The sequence below is a fragment of the Brachyistius frenatus genome, unplaced genomic scaffold (assembly GCF_029030835.1).
Source record: "Brachyistius frenatus isolate BFR_SWC_R1_liver_20210118 unplaced genomic scaffold, ASM2903083v1 Contig_16, whole genome shotgun sequence".
Lineage (NCBI taxonomy): Eukaryota > Metazoa > Chordata > Actinopteri > Embiotocidae > Brachyistius > Brachyistius frenatus.
In genome coordinates, this window is record NW_027210615.1 from 2,142,425 (window position 1) to 2,159,694 (window position 17,270).

The 17,270-nt window shown below is 39.2% G+C and overlaps 1 protein-coding gene across 1 annotated transcript; it reads left to right on the forward strand.

Moving 5' to 3' along the window:
• The first annotated feature begins 744 nt into the window (after positions 1 to 744).
• LOC138618404 (protein-glutamine gamma-glutamyltransferase 5-like) lies at positions 745 to 12,802 on the forward strand. Its single transcript, XM_069694141.1, has 15 exons — positions 745 to 778; positions 1,392 to 1,586; positions 1,765 to 2,001; positions 2,088 to 2,206; positions 2,310 to 2,438; positions 2,623 to 2,800; positions 4,520 to 4,655; positions 4,922 to 5,025; positions 5,287 to 5,526; positions 5,673 to 5,726; positions 6,094 to 6,150; positions 7,542 to 7,781; positions 7,963 to 8,123; positions 10,278 to 10,417; positions 12,318 to 12,802. The coding sequence occupies exons 1-15, from the start codon at positions 745 to 747 to the stop codon at positions 12,472 to 12,474; spliced, it is 2,181 nt and encodes a 726-aa protein (XP_069550242.1). The 3' UTR covers positions 12,475 to 12,802.
• Positions 12,803 to 17,270: the final 4,468 nt, after the last annotated feature.

Genomic DNA, 17,270 nt, shown 5'->3' on the forward strand with positions numbered 1-17,270 from the left:
GGAGAAAATGTGACTGATTGACTGCTGTTTGACATTAGTTTGTCCGTCAGGGTTTATTTCTCACTTCTGGGATTTGTGTTGGGGAAATACACACTATTTTGATTTAAAATGTCAAATCATTGTTTCCATTAGGAAAGTGTGGAATTGCCCGCCGACAGAAATGATGAGAAAAAAAACAGTCGTCTGATCGGGAACTAATCTTGCAGGAGGATTGTGTATCAATAGTAAAGCACCAAAGTTTGCTGCTAGAGGGAGCTCTACACTCAAAACGGCACAAACAGCAGAGAAACCCAGTTAATAATACAGAACATAAAATGCTGCAGAGCTCAAGCCTCTGACATGTCAAAGTGAGTCTTTTTTTTTATTTTTTATTAATGTCCTGTGACAATTACTTATATTTGCCTCCGGCTCATTGTGCCAATTGGTTAATAGCAATAATGCTTTTAAAAAAAAAAATTTTTTAACAAATTTGTTTTATTATACCCTGTGTGGTTAAAGTCCATCGCTACCCTGCTGCTACTCCCCAAGCTGCAGCCCTTTGGTTTAATCATTGTTAAAAAGTATTGATCACACGTACTTGGTTTACTCCTATATACAAGTATGAGCAGAAGATTAAAAACACACACACACACACAATGGTGGATGGATGATGACTGGAAAAGGGTGGACGTGAGATGTTTATCAGTAGGAAGGTGGAGCATGCTTGTCATTCTTTCAGTCACTTGCAGCGTCTACTGTCAGACAATGGGCCACATGCAGGAGGTAACATACATCGGTGGTAAGTACACTCTGAAAATCAAACTCAACTTCAAGCATCTCCGTAGGAAGGTGCACGTTTGCTTTTGAGTTACGTTAAAGTTTATTTGTGTTTGGTAGTCCTGATGTAATTTCTTTTGGTTTTACATAAACTTGGCAAAACACCTCACAATGTTTTATTAGCCTCTGCCACATCAGATGAATCACATCAAGTATTTTTTCATTTATTTCATTTCATTTAAATACTATTCAAAAGAGCGTCTAAACATTACCAGGATATCGTACTGAAGAATCTGCCTGACAGAATGTGAGGATGGTCAAGTAAAGGAATGTGACGGAGTCAGTGTGGTTTCTCAACACGTAATGTGAAAAGAACTCGGTATCTTTCAGTTCAGAATAGATTTTGTCTTCTTTAAATATTGTATAGTTTTGTATTTTTTTGTTTCTCAGCAGTAGCCAGAAATCTCATGATACTATCAACAGTGTGTTGTCACAATGACATCAAATGTCTCTTTGATCTTTATCTCCCAAAGCTCCCTTCTTCTTTTTCCTTTGTTTTGATAGATCATTGTCATGCAGACTATTTCCTATTGTCTCCACATTCATATGTTATTAATAATGTGTTTTCGTTCCAGGCACTGTCAACGGCCACTGCCGACTAAAGTTCATCAACTTTGAGGCTTATGAAAACCGCATTTCCCATGAGACCCAGGGGCTCAGCCAAAACCACCTGGTGGTCCGACGAGGGAAACCGTTCAAACTCACTCTGCTTTTCCACAGCCGGCCGTGGAGTCCTCGCACTGAGAGTCTGGTGCTGGAGGTTTGTTTAGGTATTAAAGGAAAAAAAAATAACGCAGTCGTATGCTTTTAAATGATAAAAGTTACATTCAGAAGCAGTACAACGTACCCTTATTCAATCACATACTCTCACTTTCTATTCCTCATGAATTCAGATTGTCTCATAGTCTCACCTCAAGTAAACTGGCGGCTATTTATTTCCCTGTAAAGGCAGCCTGTCAGAGAGGATCCCTGTCCAGTTCTCTGAGAACTGGTCCCACCCCCACGGCTGGTCTGCCACGATCTACCCCGGGGACATGCGTCCTCAGTCAGTCACCATCCACATCTGCTCCCCTGTTCACTCCTCCGTGGCTCTGTATCAGCTCCTGGTCCACATAAACACCGGAGGGCACAGGATGAGCTACACAGTGGGAGCATTCGTGCTGCTCTGCAACCCTTGGCTGAAAGGCGGGTCCTTGTAACTGTTATCGTCCACAGTCTTTGCTTCTGTCTAGTCCGAGATGGCATTTCACAGTTCTGTCGTCGCTCTCCAGATGATCCAGTCTACATGCCGCTGGATGTCCACATAAAGGAGTACCTCAAGAGTGATTATGGGCTGGTTTACATGGGCACGCAACTGAACGTTAGTAAGCGGCCCTGGTCTTTTGGTCAGGTATGTGACGGTCAACAACATACAGCTACTGTGAATGGATCGTCACAGCATTTCATGCAGGTAACAAAGCAGTACAGCTACATTTGGGTTTCTGTGTGCGCAGTATGAACCTGGAGTCCTCGAAGCTTGTCTGAAGCTGCTGCAGGTCAGCCCTCAGCACCTCGACGACACACACAGAGACTACGTTTTAAGAGCAGACCCCGTCTACCTCAGCAGGGTGGTCTGTGCTATGGTGAGAGACAACACGAATAAACTCTGTATGCATGCTGGATGGGCACATGCGTGCCCTGTTACGCCAAAATCGGTTACTAATATTATAAATAAAATGACTGGAATTTATCAACAAGCAATTTTCTCTGCAGTTACAACATTGATGAAAGAGAGTGAGGTCAGTAATGTGTCTCCTCCTGTCCAAGGTGAACTGTAATGACGACCTGGGTGTCATAGAGGGAAAGTGGCAGGGCGGCTACAAAGCTGGTGTCAGGCCGACCGACTGGAGCGGCAGCGCTGACATCCTTCACCGCTGGGTGTCGTCCAACTGCAGCCCCGTGCGCTACGGACAGTGCTGGGTCTTTGCGTCCGTCCTCTGCACAGGTACTTTGAATCACTGGGATGCAAGAGTGTGTTTATGATCAAATCAGCTGCAACATTTATGGAGTTATCTCCAGGGCAAAAGAGTTGCCCTGTGGATCTCATTGAGTTTTAATAGGTGTATACAGTCCAGTAGTATTTGTAGTCAGAAAGTCATCAAAGGTTTGAGTTTGAGGTTCCGGAGAGGTTAAGCTAAATACATTTTTACTTGTTTTACACGACAGTAGTGAAACTTGCATTGAATTTCATCATTTATTGCTTTCATTTCGTAGCTCATTATTAAAGACAGCAACATTCATTATTAGTTTGCTTACAAAAAAACGTATTTAGGACCCAAAGAAGTGGAGAAGAGTCCAGACAGGGCATGAGAATGACACGGGTATGAACTAGTTGAGCTATGGTCTTCACAGTCACCTGAGCTCTACCTATTTTAGCACTTATGAGGGATTTTTCAGTGACTTTGTGAGAATGATTTTCATTCTTCCGGCATTCAGCAGAGCTCCGGACACTTTGAGAATCTATAACAAGCAGCAACAAAGCTGTCCTCGAAACTGCAGTTTACTTTCAACTGGGATCAAACACGAATACATGCAGTAATATAAACCACTGTAATTTCCATGCTGTGTGTTAAGTTAAGCTTAAGACATTAGGGACATTAACATTTAAAGGACCACTGCGTTGGATTTTGTGTGATATACTGGCTGAGATGGAATATAATATTCATAATTATGTTTTCATTAGTGTATAATAACATGAAACGAAGAATCATTGTGTTTTCGTTAACTTAGAATGAGCTCTTCGTATCTACGTAGGGAGCGATGTCGCCATGTTGCACCACCATGTCTCTACAGTAGCCTAGAAGGTTGTTGTGTTTTTTGTTTGTGGCGCGGCCACTGATTCTCTTACGTGCTGGGAACTGAGTGATGTGAGGGGTGTTCAGTTGATTAAAATCTGCACCCTCACTGCTTGACTAAATCCTACACACGGGTGCTTTAATGGGAGCTCTTGAATGGGATTATATGGGACTGATGGTAGAGACACATCATCATATCATCATTAAAGCTGTTAGACTTCAAAGTTGGTCATGTGAGGATTAAAATACGGTGGATTTGCAATATAACATTGTGTCTGTTAAATTTGGGTTTTTATAATACCTTACAGTGGTCTACAGTTTACAGTGAAGATCCATATTTTGTGGGCTTCAAAGCAGTTTTGTGTCACTGAATACAAACTCCAAATATTTCAGAATAATTCCCAGGTAGTTATTACTTAGTAATTACAATATGGAAGTTAAGGGATGATGAACGCTAGTTACAAGTCATAAACTCAGTCTTTGCAGAGTGATGTATAATGTCTTCTGAGGCACTGGAGGAGCTTTTTAAAGCCTACATCACCAGGAGGAAAACCCTGATCTGGGTTATTTCAGCTTGGGGTTGGAAGCTGCAAATGTGTAACTGAAAGAGATGGTTTAGTTCATACTGGGATGGGATTATTACATATTTTCTTTCATTTAAGTAGTTAAATATTCACTTAAATAACAAGTATGTTTTCCTACTTATTTTCCCACTCAACTCTCACAGTTCTCTGCAGGTCGACCTTGATGTCATGACTTCTGTGGTAAATAGTAACAAACCAAAGCCACCTGCATGGCCACATTCCGTAAGAGAGAGAAAATATGTTTTGTAAGTGATATTAAAGCCTGATGTGTTTTTTTTCCCTCAGTGATGAGAGTTCTGGGGATTCCCTCCAGGGTGGTGACAGTTTTTAACGCAGCCCACGACACCGATGGCAGCGTGAAAATTGAAGAGTATTACACGAGCACAGGGGAGAAGATCGGCCTGTCAAAAGACAGCATTTGGTTGGTGTCACTTGCTCTCAAACAACAAAGATACTAGTTTGTGTTTTGATTGCTTAAATATTGATCTGACAGTTTATTCATGATGTTGATTTAGTATAATTTAGCATTCACGTAATGACCATTTTATTGCTTACATTGCTTACATTGCTGTTAGTCAGTGTCAACATGTGTTTATGTGTTATTATAAATCTTTGCTTGCTCATTTATCCATGCAAATGCATCCATAAAGTGTGTCTAAGTGTTTGTACTCGTGTGTACTCTTGCAGGAACTTCCACGTGTGGGTGGAGTGCTGGATGAGGAGACCAGACCTCGGTGTAGGGTTTGACGGCTGGCAGGTCGTGGACCCAACACCTCAGGAGAAGAGTGCAGGTGAGTCCCCGCCCAAAGGTGGGCCTCGATATGATGCTGTTCCTCACTTGGATTCAGTAATTTTCTGTACTTTTTTAATAAAGCACCTAAAGATTTAGACAGAAACACCAACTTTACTAAATGTACCATGATTAAAACCAGATGTCACATAAGAGTTGTCTGCTTGAGTAAATGTCCCTTTGTGGGAAATAATGGATCACGGGACTGATTTGTTAATGATCAATGATTAGTATGTGACAATAAACACAATATTCTGGTCAGGGACATTCTGCTGTGGCCCGTGCCCGGTAGCTGCCATCCAGCGACGCTGCCTTGGCGCCCCGTATGACTCCTCCTTCGTCTACGCCTGTGTTGATGCTGACGTCATCCGGCTGATTGTGCGCGATGGCCTGGTGGTGGGGAGGACGGTGGACAATGAGTGTGTGGGGCAACTGATCTACACCAAGAGCGTCGGCTCAGACAGACCAGAGAATCTGACGCAGACTTATAAGGGCAAGAAAAGTGAGAGATCTTCAGGTTCAGTGTAGTGTATCTTTATTTAATAAGAAAGTGAGTGTTATTCAAATACAGTTTTTAGAGACAGTAAAAGACGGATGCTATTCTGTCTTTGTTCTCCATATGCGTGATGATGTTCTTTCCTATTTCAGGGAGGAAACAAGCGGGCACTGTAAGAAGCAAAGCAAGGAGTGGACAGTGTTTGGGTAACAAATCATCTTAACAAAGCACCAGCACTTTAACGTCTCCTTTTTCTCATACAAACACAAGTATTGGAAAGTTGTTTTGCAACTTTATGTGCAGATTACAAAAAGAGAATCACAGAACTGTTGAGGCAGTAGGTTGGTTAATGACCCCCTCTAGTGAAAATCAACTTTGGAGCCCTGTTAACATGTCCATGTGGTGTATGTAATGGAAAAAATAAATTTGCTTGCCATTTCTATGAGTGAACTCGTATTCCATCTTTATATTATGTTGCCAAAAAAAATGCTGCTTTATGATGATCTGTTGATCTTTTGCTATTTTCATCTGATTGTGTTTCTTTATCTTGCAAAATATCATATACTTTTACAGCGGATATGTTGACCTCATCCTCTGCTTTAATGTCCAGTACACCAGATGGTGGAGCAGGTAAGCTTTCATACATACTATCAGACCCGTGTTAAGACACTATTTTGGCTTCATGTTCACATACTAGCTACATTGAGGTGTTTATTTATTTATAATTAGGTGACTAATTCTGTACAGGTTAAAGTTTCAGTTCCCACTGGCAACATATCTTCTAAAAACCTTAATAGATAGATAGATAGATAAATAGACAGATAGATAGATAGATAGACAGACAGACAGACAGACAGATAGACAGATAGATAGATAGATAGATAGATAGATAGATAGATAGATAGATAGATAGATAGATAGATAGATAGATAGATAGATAGATAGATAGATAGATAGATAGATAGATAGATAGATAGATACTTTATTAATCCCACAAGGGGAAAATAATTAGTGATATGCTCAGCGATAGTAAGAAACATTTGATGAAAGTGTTTTTTTTAGACCGTATATTCATTGCTGTTTCTAAAACCCTTCATCCACTACTCCCTACTAAAACAACTATCAAAACTTCATTCTGGTAAGCATGTGAATTGAAGTTTTGGATATTTATTCCAGATTTTTGTTCCTTATAAAACTGATGAACTGGAATTTGGCCATTTTGATATAATCCTGTTGCTTTTCTACAACTGCAACCACGACATATGTCCAGCTATATCTCCAAAAACTATTACATTGATTTCAAATAAACTTGTACCTTAATGAAGCTTCACATCTCAGCTGTTGTACGGATTCTGGTTCTCCTCTATGAAACCACAGTCCACGAGTTCTCTGTAACAACTGCTTGCTGTATTGAGTTTGAGCAGATACATGTGCATCTCAGAGGTTCACTGGTACCTGTGGATGTGTAGTGACATGGAGTCATGGCCTATGTTTTGTCATGATTTAACTTTACTGCCATCTACTGGATATCAAGATTATGGCACTTAATAATGTTAACATAACGTAATGTTAATGAGAGTGAAGATAATTCGTGGATCCGTCCTAAATGTGATTGACGGGTTCCTGCTTGGCACATACTACACCCTTGCACCAAATTTCATGAAAATCGGGCTGGTAGTTTTTCCGTAACCCAGACAAACAAACGTAAACCCTGACCATTCCTCAGCGGAGCATCCAACATGACTGAAAGTAAGACATAATAAAGATATAATAGCTAGCCCTACTTATTAAGCAATTAATTGGTTATATTATTGATAACGTATTACCTTGTGAAATTTACAACCAATTTTTTAGTTTACAAAGAAAATCTGATTATAATACTTTTTGTGTACGCTGGTAAAATTGGGTCTTAAGGTAGCTGAACCCACTAATTGGAGGGGGCTTTCCACACACTTTTGACCTTATAGTGTTTGATTAAGCATCAATGTGTTAAAGAGCTTAAACTGTAACACATCTTTCAGCTGAAACAGCCTACACTCCATCACCAGGAGGAGTGTCGCCCGGTTTGGAGATGTCCCTGAATATAGAAGGGGTGCTGTCACTGGGTGAGAGCATCCGCATGTTTGTTACGGTTATAAACCAGTGCAGCAGCCCCCGGGTCCTGATGGAGCACATCAACGCTCAGCTGAAAGATTACGACAGCAACCCACAGGAGAGCTTCTGGAAAATACACAAAGAAGTGCACATACAACCGTTTGAAGGTGACTGAATACACGGGAATTCATCATTCACATATAGAGTTAATGTAATTTGGTGCAGCTTGATTTTTAGTACTAATTAACCTGTTGGCTATCTTACATTCATATTATTGTTTTATGCACCTTCTGTGTGATTTGCTTTGTTTCTCTGTTGATTTTTCCACTTCCTCTCCATGCTCTGCAGTGTTGACGCTCCACCACACCATCCCTCACTCGGAGTATGAGTCCGTCTTGGCAGGTGATGATATTGTAAATGTGGCAGTGGTGATAAAGGATGTGAGGACCAAAGAAAGAGTCCTGGCTGCACAAGAGTTCAGCATAAGCCCACCACCGATAACCATAGAGGTACAGCAGCACCCAGCCTCCCAGTCATATGAATTAATTATGAACCGTTGTCTTCCTTTCTTTTTCTTCTTCATCTTCCTCACTTTGATCTGTTTCATGGTTGTCAGTTGAATATGACAAGATCAAGCTATTTTGATGAAGAGCACAGACAGACATCACATCAGAGGAGCATCAAACACATCAAGCTCTCCTCTCCCTTCATGTGTGCATCATAGTTTGGTGACCTAAATCGAGTTATTTAACACAGAGACTAAATTATATCGTGATGTAAGTCAGCTGTCAATACTTTGGCATTGAAGTTGAAAATGTAGTGAGCACAAACACATTTTCTTTTGAGCAGAAAAACAAACTTTGCTCCCTTTGTTGAGTCCTGACTTTAGATGGATGATAAGCAAAAAATGGTTAGAGGCTGTACCATACATTGATCTCTGCAGTCCAGCGAATACCAAATCTGCTTTAGCCTTAATGATGTCAGTACACAATAAGTAATTAGCGACTATCATCACTTGAGCATTTCATCACCAGGTTATTCAGCTTAAAAGAAAAGTGAATCTACTGCAACATAATACAGATATGATGTAGACTGAAAACACAATTAGAGTTGCTTATCAAGTCTTTTGTCCATTTCAAAGCATTATGTGTATATAATCTGAGAATAACCTTTTCTATCTTGGTTTTCCGCCAATGTTTTTTTTTTTTTTTTTTTTATGGAAATCAGTGTGGGAAAATGTCAAAATAATGGGTTTTAATTAGTAATCACTGTGTGTTGCATGATAAGTACTCTTTTATTTCAAATGTCAAACAAATATGTAACAATCACATTCAAAAGGTCATTGACCTTTATCAATAATCTATTTGTTTCCCAAATTAGCAGTATGTTTTCACTTGTATCATTGTGTACTGAGCATTACATTATATTGCATTGATGTTGTACTGGTGTTAGGGTGAAGGTCTTACAGGGTCAAGGCCATGAGCTCACCAAAAACATATGCTTCCTTCTCAATTTATATCTCCATTAGCTTCCACAAAGTGACCACCGGTCTCCCTCGGATCCACACATTCAAATTAAGCCTCCACATTTAACGTTATGATAATTGTTTATGTATCTCATAGCCTCGTAATCCTGTCAAAGCATCCCGAATCGGTCTGCGCTTAAGGGGACGAAGGCTTCCAATGCTTGCGACAGCCCCAACCACGGAAACACAGGGGTTTACGATTGTTTTTGATTGGATGGATGGATGGATCTCTTAGTCTACTACCAAAGGCAATACATTTAGTTCAAGTATTGATTTGTTCATTCTCACCCCTTATTTAACGGTATGCAACTCAACATGTAGATTCTATCAGTTTTACTAATGTTGCTGAAGCACAGACCAGAGTTGAGTCATCTGCATATAGCTACACCAACATTTAAAAAAATAAAAAGTAACTTCCATGTAAAACACCCAATATAATGTTTTGTAGTCACAAAAAGCTGCCATTAAACAATATTTCCTCTGTTATGCCATAAATTACAACATCTCTGGGGAAATCTGACAGCCGAGTGCTTAGGACTCGTACCACATGAGCATAAATGTTAACAGTGAGTCGTGGTTCAATCTGAATTCTCTGCATGTCATTCCTCTGCTATCTTATACCGCGTTTTATGTTATGATAATTGTTTATGCATCTCCCAGCCCCATAATTCTGTCATAATCCTCTGCTCTCTTACCACATTTCCTGTTACTCAGCACTGCACTATTTGAATATAGTCAAGAATAGCAAAAAGTAAATATAAAAGATGACACTTTATTCAAAAAACTTTAGGTGAAAAATCACATATAACCTCTTAAGAATACCAATGGTTGGTTCCAGTAAAATCTGCTGTAAACATTATAAGCTTCAACCTTCAATTCTTATCTAAGTTTCCTTTGCTGCTTAAAAACAATATATTTTTCCTACTTTGATTTATTTAGTAAAAGCAACAAGGTTTACCACTTGGTACCTTAAAATACAGATCTTTTTTTGTTGTTTTCTATTTGTTCATGCCATGCTGTTTGACAACCATTCAGCCCAGTGTGGACAAAGTTGTTAGTTTAAAGCAGCAGAGCTCTTGATTAAGTGAACACATGATTTTGTGATCCAGTGTTTGATTGTGTGATTGCTGCTCTGCAGATTGAAGGAGGGTACAACATCCAGATGAAGAAGGAGTACACAGTCCAGGTGTCCTTCACCAACCAGTTAAGCAAAACTCTGACTGGAGCTCTGCTGACTGTGGTGGGATCTGGCTTGTTACAGGGAAAACAGGAGGCCAGGTAAGTCTCTTTAAGGAAAGACATCAAATATTCATTCTCAAGTGATATTTCAGTTTTTTTTTTATCTGCATCGGCTCAATGGAACAACAGAGGTGCTGTAAAAAAAAATAGAAGACAAAAGCTTGCCTGTGTTCACATTCCAGGTCCACATTCCTATGTTTTTCTTTCATGTTTCAGTTGAGAAGAAAATATAGTTTGTGATTTATGTGTCTGAGGAATGCGGTCTGGGAATGCTGTCAAGGTATTTTTTTTGCAACAGCAGGAACAAAAGGTTGCAACATTCGAATGCTGTTATCTAACTTTGTGGGTTGGTTAAAGCAGTATCGGCCTAAGGAGATTCATTTACTGTTATATTTATGCCGTGATCCCCTTCTTTTCATTAATCTAAATTCAGGTTTAACATGTCTTTATTGGTAAAGCACGTTGCTCAAAGGTTATAAGAAAAGAGAAAAATGTGAAATACTCTTTGAACTGTATTTTTTCAAAACAGCGTCTGCATACCGTCTCCATTTTCTAAAATGTATTACTAAACCATAATTAGTTCCTTTAGTCTACAGTAGACCTCTGGGCATCCCTTCAGGATCTGTTTGACCTCAAGAAGGAATGTCTTTGCATCACACAGTGTAGAGAACAAATGGACGCTGCAAAACATTCTTCAAATTCAGTTGCGCAAAAGTTAACCAATGTTATGTTTTTTTTTTCCCTTGTAAATGTTATAATTTGTTTTGGTCTGAAAGGTGATAAAGTTTTTATTACTGATTTAGACAAGCTTGTCTGTGTTGACCAGCCTCAATGGTCAACCTCAGCAGTTTATCGATTTTCTTTATGCTACGCTACACTTGCTGTTTTGTTCAGTGCAAGTGGAGGTAGTCTCTGGGTCCAAGAAGTGAAGTCAATATTTTTTTCCACAAGTCATTATGGTGTCAGTCACTAAATTCACTCCTTCTGAACAGTGTTCCGGTGGTCCTTCTGAAAATAAATCCATAGCAAATTATATATTGGGCATCAAAAAAAGGTATGTTTGAGTGTGTGTCAGTCAGGTTTCCTGTATGGGTAGGTGGGCATAGTGTCCTCAGGTCTAAGTGAGATCCACCCCTTGTTTCTCCTGAGCATGTTCAAATATGGTCACTTCTAGCTCAAAAAAACACAATGGCGAGGGCCAAAATGCCAGATGCAAAGCTTCAAAGCGCTTGCTTACAAACCATTGTGTTACGTCACAGTGGGTTGCAACTTGGTTCAGTGCTAATCACTATTAAAGTTCGCTCTAATGGACCAAAAACACCATTCTTTATTAAACCCAATTTTTTTTTTTTTTCTAGAATTTTTGTCTGTATCACACAAACATACTTCACTGTGAAAGACATACAGACTTAAACCTCCTCTCCCATTTCCTCTTGTCTCTTTTATGGACCTTACTTTACCTACTAAAGTATGGCACCTTTTGTTATTCTGATGCCATGGAACCACGGTGGCTTTTTATTTGCACAGACAATGAAGTAAAAGTTTCACCCTGGAGAGGATATGCTAGAGAAGAGAGTCAGCAGAAATATCTAGTTAAGAGGTGATACATCATCGTCACCAAAACTGCTTTGGCACTGAGAAAGAGCAGAAAGAGACTTCTGGGATCCTAAAAATGTCACTGTACCTGGAAAGGACTCCTTGAATAATCGGTGGTATTAATCAACATCCATTACTTCCCCACACACAGATATATTATGAACATTTTGTGCTGTGAGACAGTTAATCCCCCACCAATTTCCCCCATATTTAGTGTCCACTATTATTTCCTCCTATTGTTCAAAAACACAAGGTCTGTGGACTGTTTCTGTGCTCTGGACATAACATATATTTGTGAAGGCGGAAATGTCCAAAGATGAAGTTTCTCTTTTCTGTCTCCCAGGATGGTTCTTTTGCAGCCAGGCGAGAAAATAGAGAAGACAGTGTCCATCATGGCCACTTCACCCGGCACCAAACTGCTGATGGCCACTTTTTCATACAGCAACAGCCCCAACATTGTTTCAAGGAGCTACCACACGGTGTCTGTTACGACTGCATGACACCGAATAGTCCATCAACCTGTAAGATTAAACATAAAACAACATCTTTAACCTCTTTAATGCAAATAAACACACATGATTATTTTTAAAACTTAACATTTAAAAATAGTAAGATTCTTTTTTTTCTTTTATTACATTTTTATATCTAAAGAAAAACTGAAGTTCACGGAAGCTGTTTATATTCATTGATAGATGCAGAACATTTCCTTTATTTTGTAAATATGAACAGAGTCTTCAGCCATACAGTACGTGATAATACTTTACTTTTCAGTGACTTAATAAAAGGTGTACCTCAGCTTCTGCATACATGTAATAGACTAACATATACAGTATATTAATGTATAATATGTGCGTCAATGGGTTGTAATCATTCAAGACAAATTATACCCAAAAATATGTTTGTAATGAATATGATGCAACACTTTTTTACTGCATACTTTACTGTATATTTTTTGTTTCATAAGGTAAAATGTGTCTGAACTGGGCCGTCGTCAGGTGGAGAGGAGGTCTCAGGTGTGTGTTCACAGTGTCATCAACCACACACAGGGCAAGTTCAGGAACCATTTCCATAGCAGCATTTACAAAGACATTTTACGTTTTCAAATATATGTTATGATTTATAGAATAAAAGTCTCTGAAGACCTTTACAAAAAAGAAACCAGGTCGGAAAAAAAATACATGCTGCATATGGAAATATGAACTAATATCCAGTGATGAAGTATGTGAGATGAGGTTGAAAGCTCTCAAAAAATATATTACAATATTATTGATATTTGTTGTGCAAGTTGCACGTTGCACTAACAAATATTTCAAGCCACTACTTCCAAGATCAAGAACACAACTAAGCCCCTTAATCTCACCAGACTGGTTGTAGCCACATCTGCAGGTGGTACAGTCACCATTCATCAGACAAGAACACCAACTATATACTTTACAATTCATATGATTCTAAAAATGTAAACCCTCAATCCGAAATATAGTATAGGTATCAACATATGTAGATGTTTCTTTAAAAAGTGATGTCATATTGATAAAATTGATCATCATGAATCTTGAAATAATGAAAGTTTTGCAGGTGAAGATTCTTCCACTACAGTGTCCCATATCACAGAAGATTTAGTTGCCTTTGACTTCCTGTTTGTCCGGTTTGTGTGGTGACTCTTTTAATCTTTCCTTATAACTAAACAACACAAATCAGAATAACGTTATGTCAGAAAGTTGACAAACATAAAAAAAGGAAAAAAATAATGATGAAAATCAAAAGTCCCTCTTTTGTTTCTACTGATTAATATCGAAATCACATTAATCTTTCCTTTCCCATAATGCAACTCAATAGTATATTTCACTAGATCAAGAACAACATTTTATTTCACAACTGATAGCAATTTAGAATAAATAATAATAATTATAATATATATTATAATTATAAAAATCCTTTGACACACCCTGCCTGGTAGATGACTGGCCTTTCAGACCCAATAAAAACACAGACTTTTTACATGACTCAAGCCATGTCATTTGAGTTGAATTAATTTATAAATCATAATTTCCCCTTTACACCTTAGGCTGGAATGACCTGCATTCCTGTAACACATTACCACCACAAGGTGGCAGTATTGGAGTTTCCACCTGTGTCTGATTTTACTTCTTCCACACACTGCTACATGTAACCAAAGAAAAAGAAGTCAATTCTGTTTTATTATTTCTTTTGTTTCTTCTGTGGTCCTTTTCATCAGTTGTAATTGATATCTTCAGATCTTTTGTGTCTTTTTTCCTTTTACTCTCAGAGTGCAAAAGGTTAGCCACAAAACTTATAAAACCTATTTACTTTTGTCCCTTTCATATTGCCGTGCTCTCTACTGTATAGCTTGACTTCTTTAAGCTCCAATAGAATAATATAATTAAACTCTAATAGATTAATAGAATACAATCTTCTATACTTTCTCTTCATAATGACTATTTAACTATAATTGTTTCCTGTCATTCACCAAAAACATAGACAGGGGGTTAGGGGTTGGGAATAGGAAAAAAACATTTACCATTGAAAGTTTCAAATGTGAGTGAAGATCGTTTTTACATTTATTTTAATAGTTTAGGTTCACACAGAAAAACTAGTGATTGTAGAAAGAGGAAAATAATGTGTTGCTCTGTCAAAATACATCAGATTGCATGTAAAAGTGAGAAACCGCAGACAAAGACACTTTCCTGCACTTTTTCCTGTCAATATGACGGGCGTCTGAAAGGAATAACACAGCAGATCTCTGCCTGTGTTGGGCATTTCATTTCATGCAGATGAGATTAAAGATGCTTTACACAGAGATTCTTTGCATCTGTTTGGATCTTCCAGACGAGGATTGTTCCAACCTAAAGGATTCCAGTCTGACGTGTGTACCAAACAGCTTGTGATCTCACCTCAGTGTCAGAGAGATTGAGGCAGAGGCGTTGGCAGACGGAGACGATAATCAGACTCCACGCTCGCTGATTTTCAGACAAATTAAACGTCAGGGGAAAGCAGGGAGCGGGACCGCTGGGCTGCTTTGAAAAGCTGAGGCTATCATAAATTATTAATGGCTCCCCGTCACGGCCTCCCTCTCCTCATCCCTCGCTCTTTTCAGCCATCCCTTCTCTTCCTCCATCCCTCTCTTCTCGCTCCTCAACCTCTTCCTCTCACTTTCTTCTTCCTCTTCAGACTCATTCTCCCATTTTAAAAAAAAAAAGTCCCTCCCTCCGTTCATCCCTTCCTCCCTGCCTCCTTTTTGACTTCACTGATTTTCATCCCTCCCATCCATCTGCTCTTCATTACCTGTTCCCGCGTTAATCTTGATCACTTTTTCCTCCTCCGATGATCCTCTTCTCATCCCTTCTTCCTTTTTATCATCCTGTCCTCCTCCTTTTTATAACGTCTTGTCTTGTCCTGTCACTGTTTTCCCTCCATCGCCTTCTCTCCGCCCCTCCTCCTTTCTTCATCCCCCTTCCTCTTCTGTTGTCTTCCGAATCACCTCTGATGGGTTTAAATGAACTTTTTGCCACACTGAGTTTTAGTTATTTCTTTTTAACACAGAAATGTGTTTCTATTATTTCTTCTCACAAGACTATTGCTGATTTTTTTTTCATATAACAGCTGATGATGAGAAAAGTGAATTAACTTCATCCACCAACTCAACTTGTGTGGTTTATTGATCTTTCGTTTTTTACAGAAAGCAGAAAGAACTTAAAAAAAAAAAAATCTAGATTTAAATTTAAATATTTACATTCAACATACATGCTGAGTGCTCATTAATTCCCATTTGCTGCTGCTCAGCTGCTTAAAGACTTTCTCTTTTTGTTAAAGCTGCAGCAATACAAATATGCAAATCATATAGTGAATAATAAAAGGCAACGGGCGACAGTTTTTTTTAAGAGAAAGTGTAAAAAGGTTGCTGTGAACTCCACCTTATTTATACCCATTTATTTGTATGGAGGTGGAATCCTGAAAAACCTTTATATTGCATGGAATACAAAATGCTTAACAACTAATTAATTGGCTAATTTTGAGTATTTGGATGTTTTGATATTTGTATTAACTTTCTGACTCTTGAGTTCTCGTTGGGTTACCAGTCATTATCTGTTTCTGCTGCCAAAGGAGAGAAGAGAAGCAAAAATGTGACGGAAATGTTTCGCATCAATCCCTTTTTTTTTTTTTATCTAGTCCTCACTCAGCCCTTCCCTTCCTTTTCACCCACCTTCATTGCTCTCTTGCTCCTCCATCACCCCCATTCAATTTTATTAACATTTTAAATGCCAACAAAATGATAAGTCATGTTCTTTTTTCTTTTTTTGGCTCGCTCAATGTGCCCCAACCCCTCCTCTCCTTTTTTGTGCAGCCTTAGAAATAGAGGTTTGTAAACTTTCTGCGGTAGTTCGACAAGAGAGGGAGCAGTGAGGGAGCAGATTGATAGATCGGCATTTGATGGATTTGACTGAACAGACAGCACAGCTGCAAAGCCCTGAAGTGGCCGTCCATCCTCAAAGTCGTGCGAGCAACCCAAGACAGGATTTCTAAATGAGCCCTTTCACCAGATTTAGAGCTTCTACCAAAGATGGTTAAATGAAAAAGAAGATTCATTCAGGATTGTATAAGGGCTAAATGAACTTGTCCAAATGTTATTTAAAGTACAGGCCTCCTCATTACAGCCTGTAAAATATGAGAGGAGAGAGAGAGAGAGAGAATTCAAGTCAAAATGCTCCGAGCTATTGCACAGGCAGGGAGATAATTTTTCACAGTATTGTAATGGGTGCTAACTACTTGTAACACTCTCTGTCTGGTGCTTTCACTCACATGTGCACGCACACGCACACACACACACACACACACACACACACACACACACACACACACACACACACACACACACACACACACACACACACACACACACACACACACACACACACACACACACACAACCATGCATCTCGACCAGCAACCCCAGCGAGCTGCAAAAAAAGGCGGTGCTGATAATTATGATGGTGGTCCAAGCTTCTGCTTGCCGTCTATTGTCACCTGGTAATGAGTTTGTCCCGAAGGTCACTGCTGTAATAGCTCATTAGCAGTGGTGGCTAATGCTGCTCTGTGATGTAGCCCACAATTGCCGGAGGTGCGTTGGTCAGCCAGGCTATTTGTTTGCTGTAGCAGTTGAATTGCTGCTTGACTGAACTGTCTTCAGTATTGATCCGTGTGGGTTTCATTTTCGCTGAGGGACTGTGTAACTGCCTGTGTTTTTTTGTAGACGTGTCTGTGTGCACGTGGGGATGAG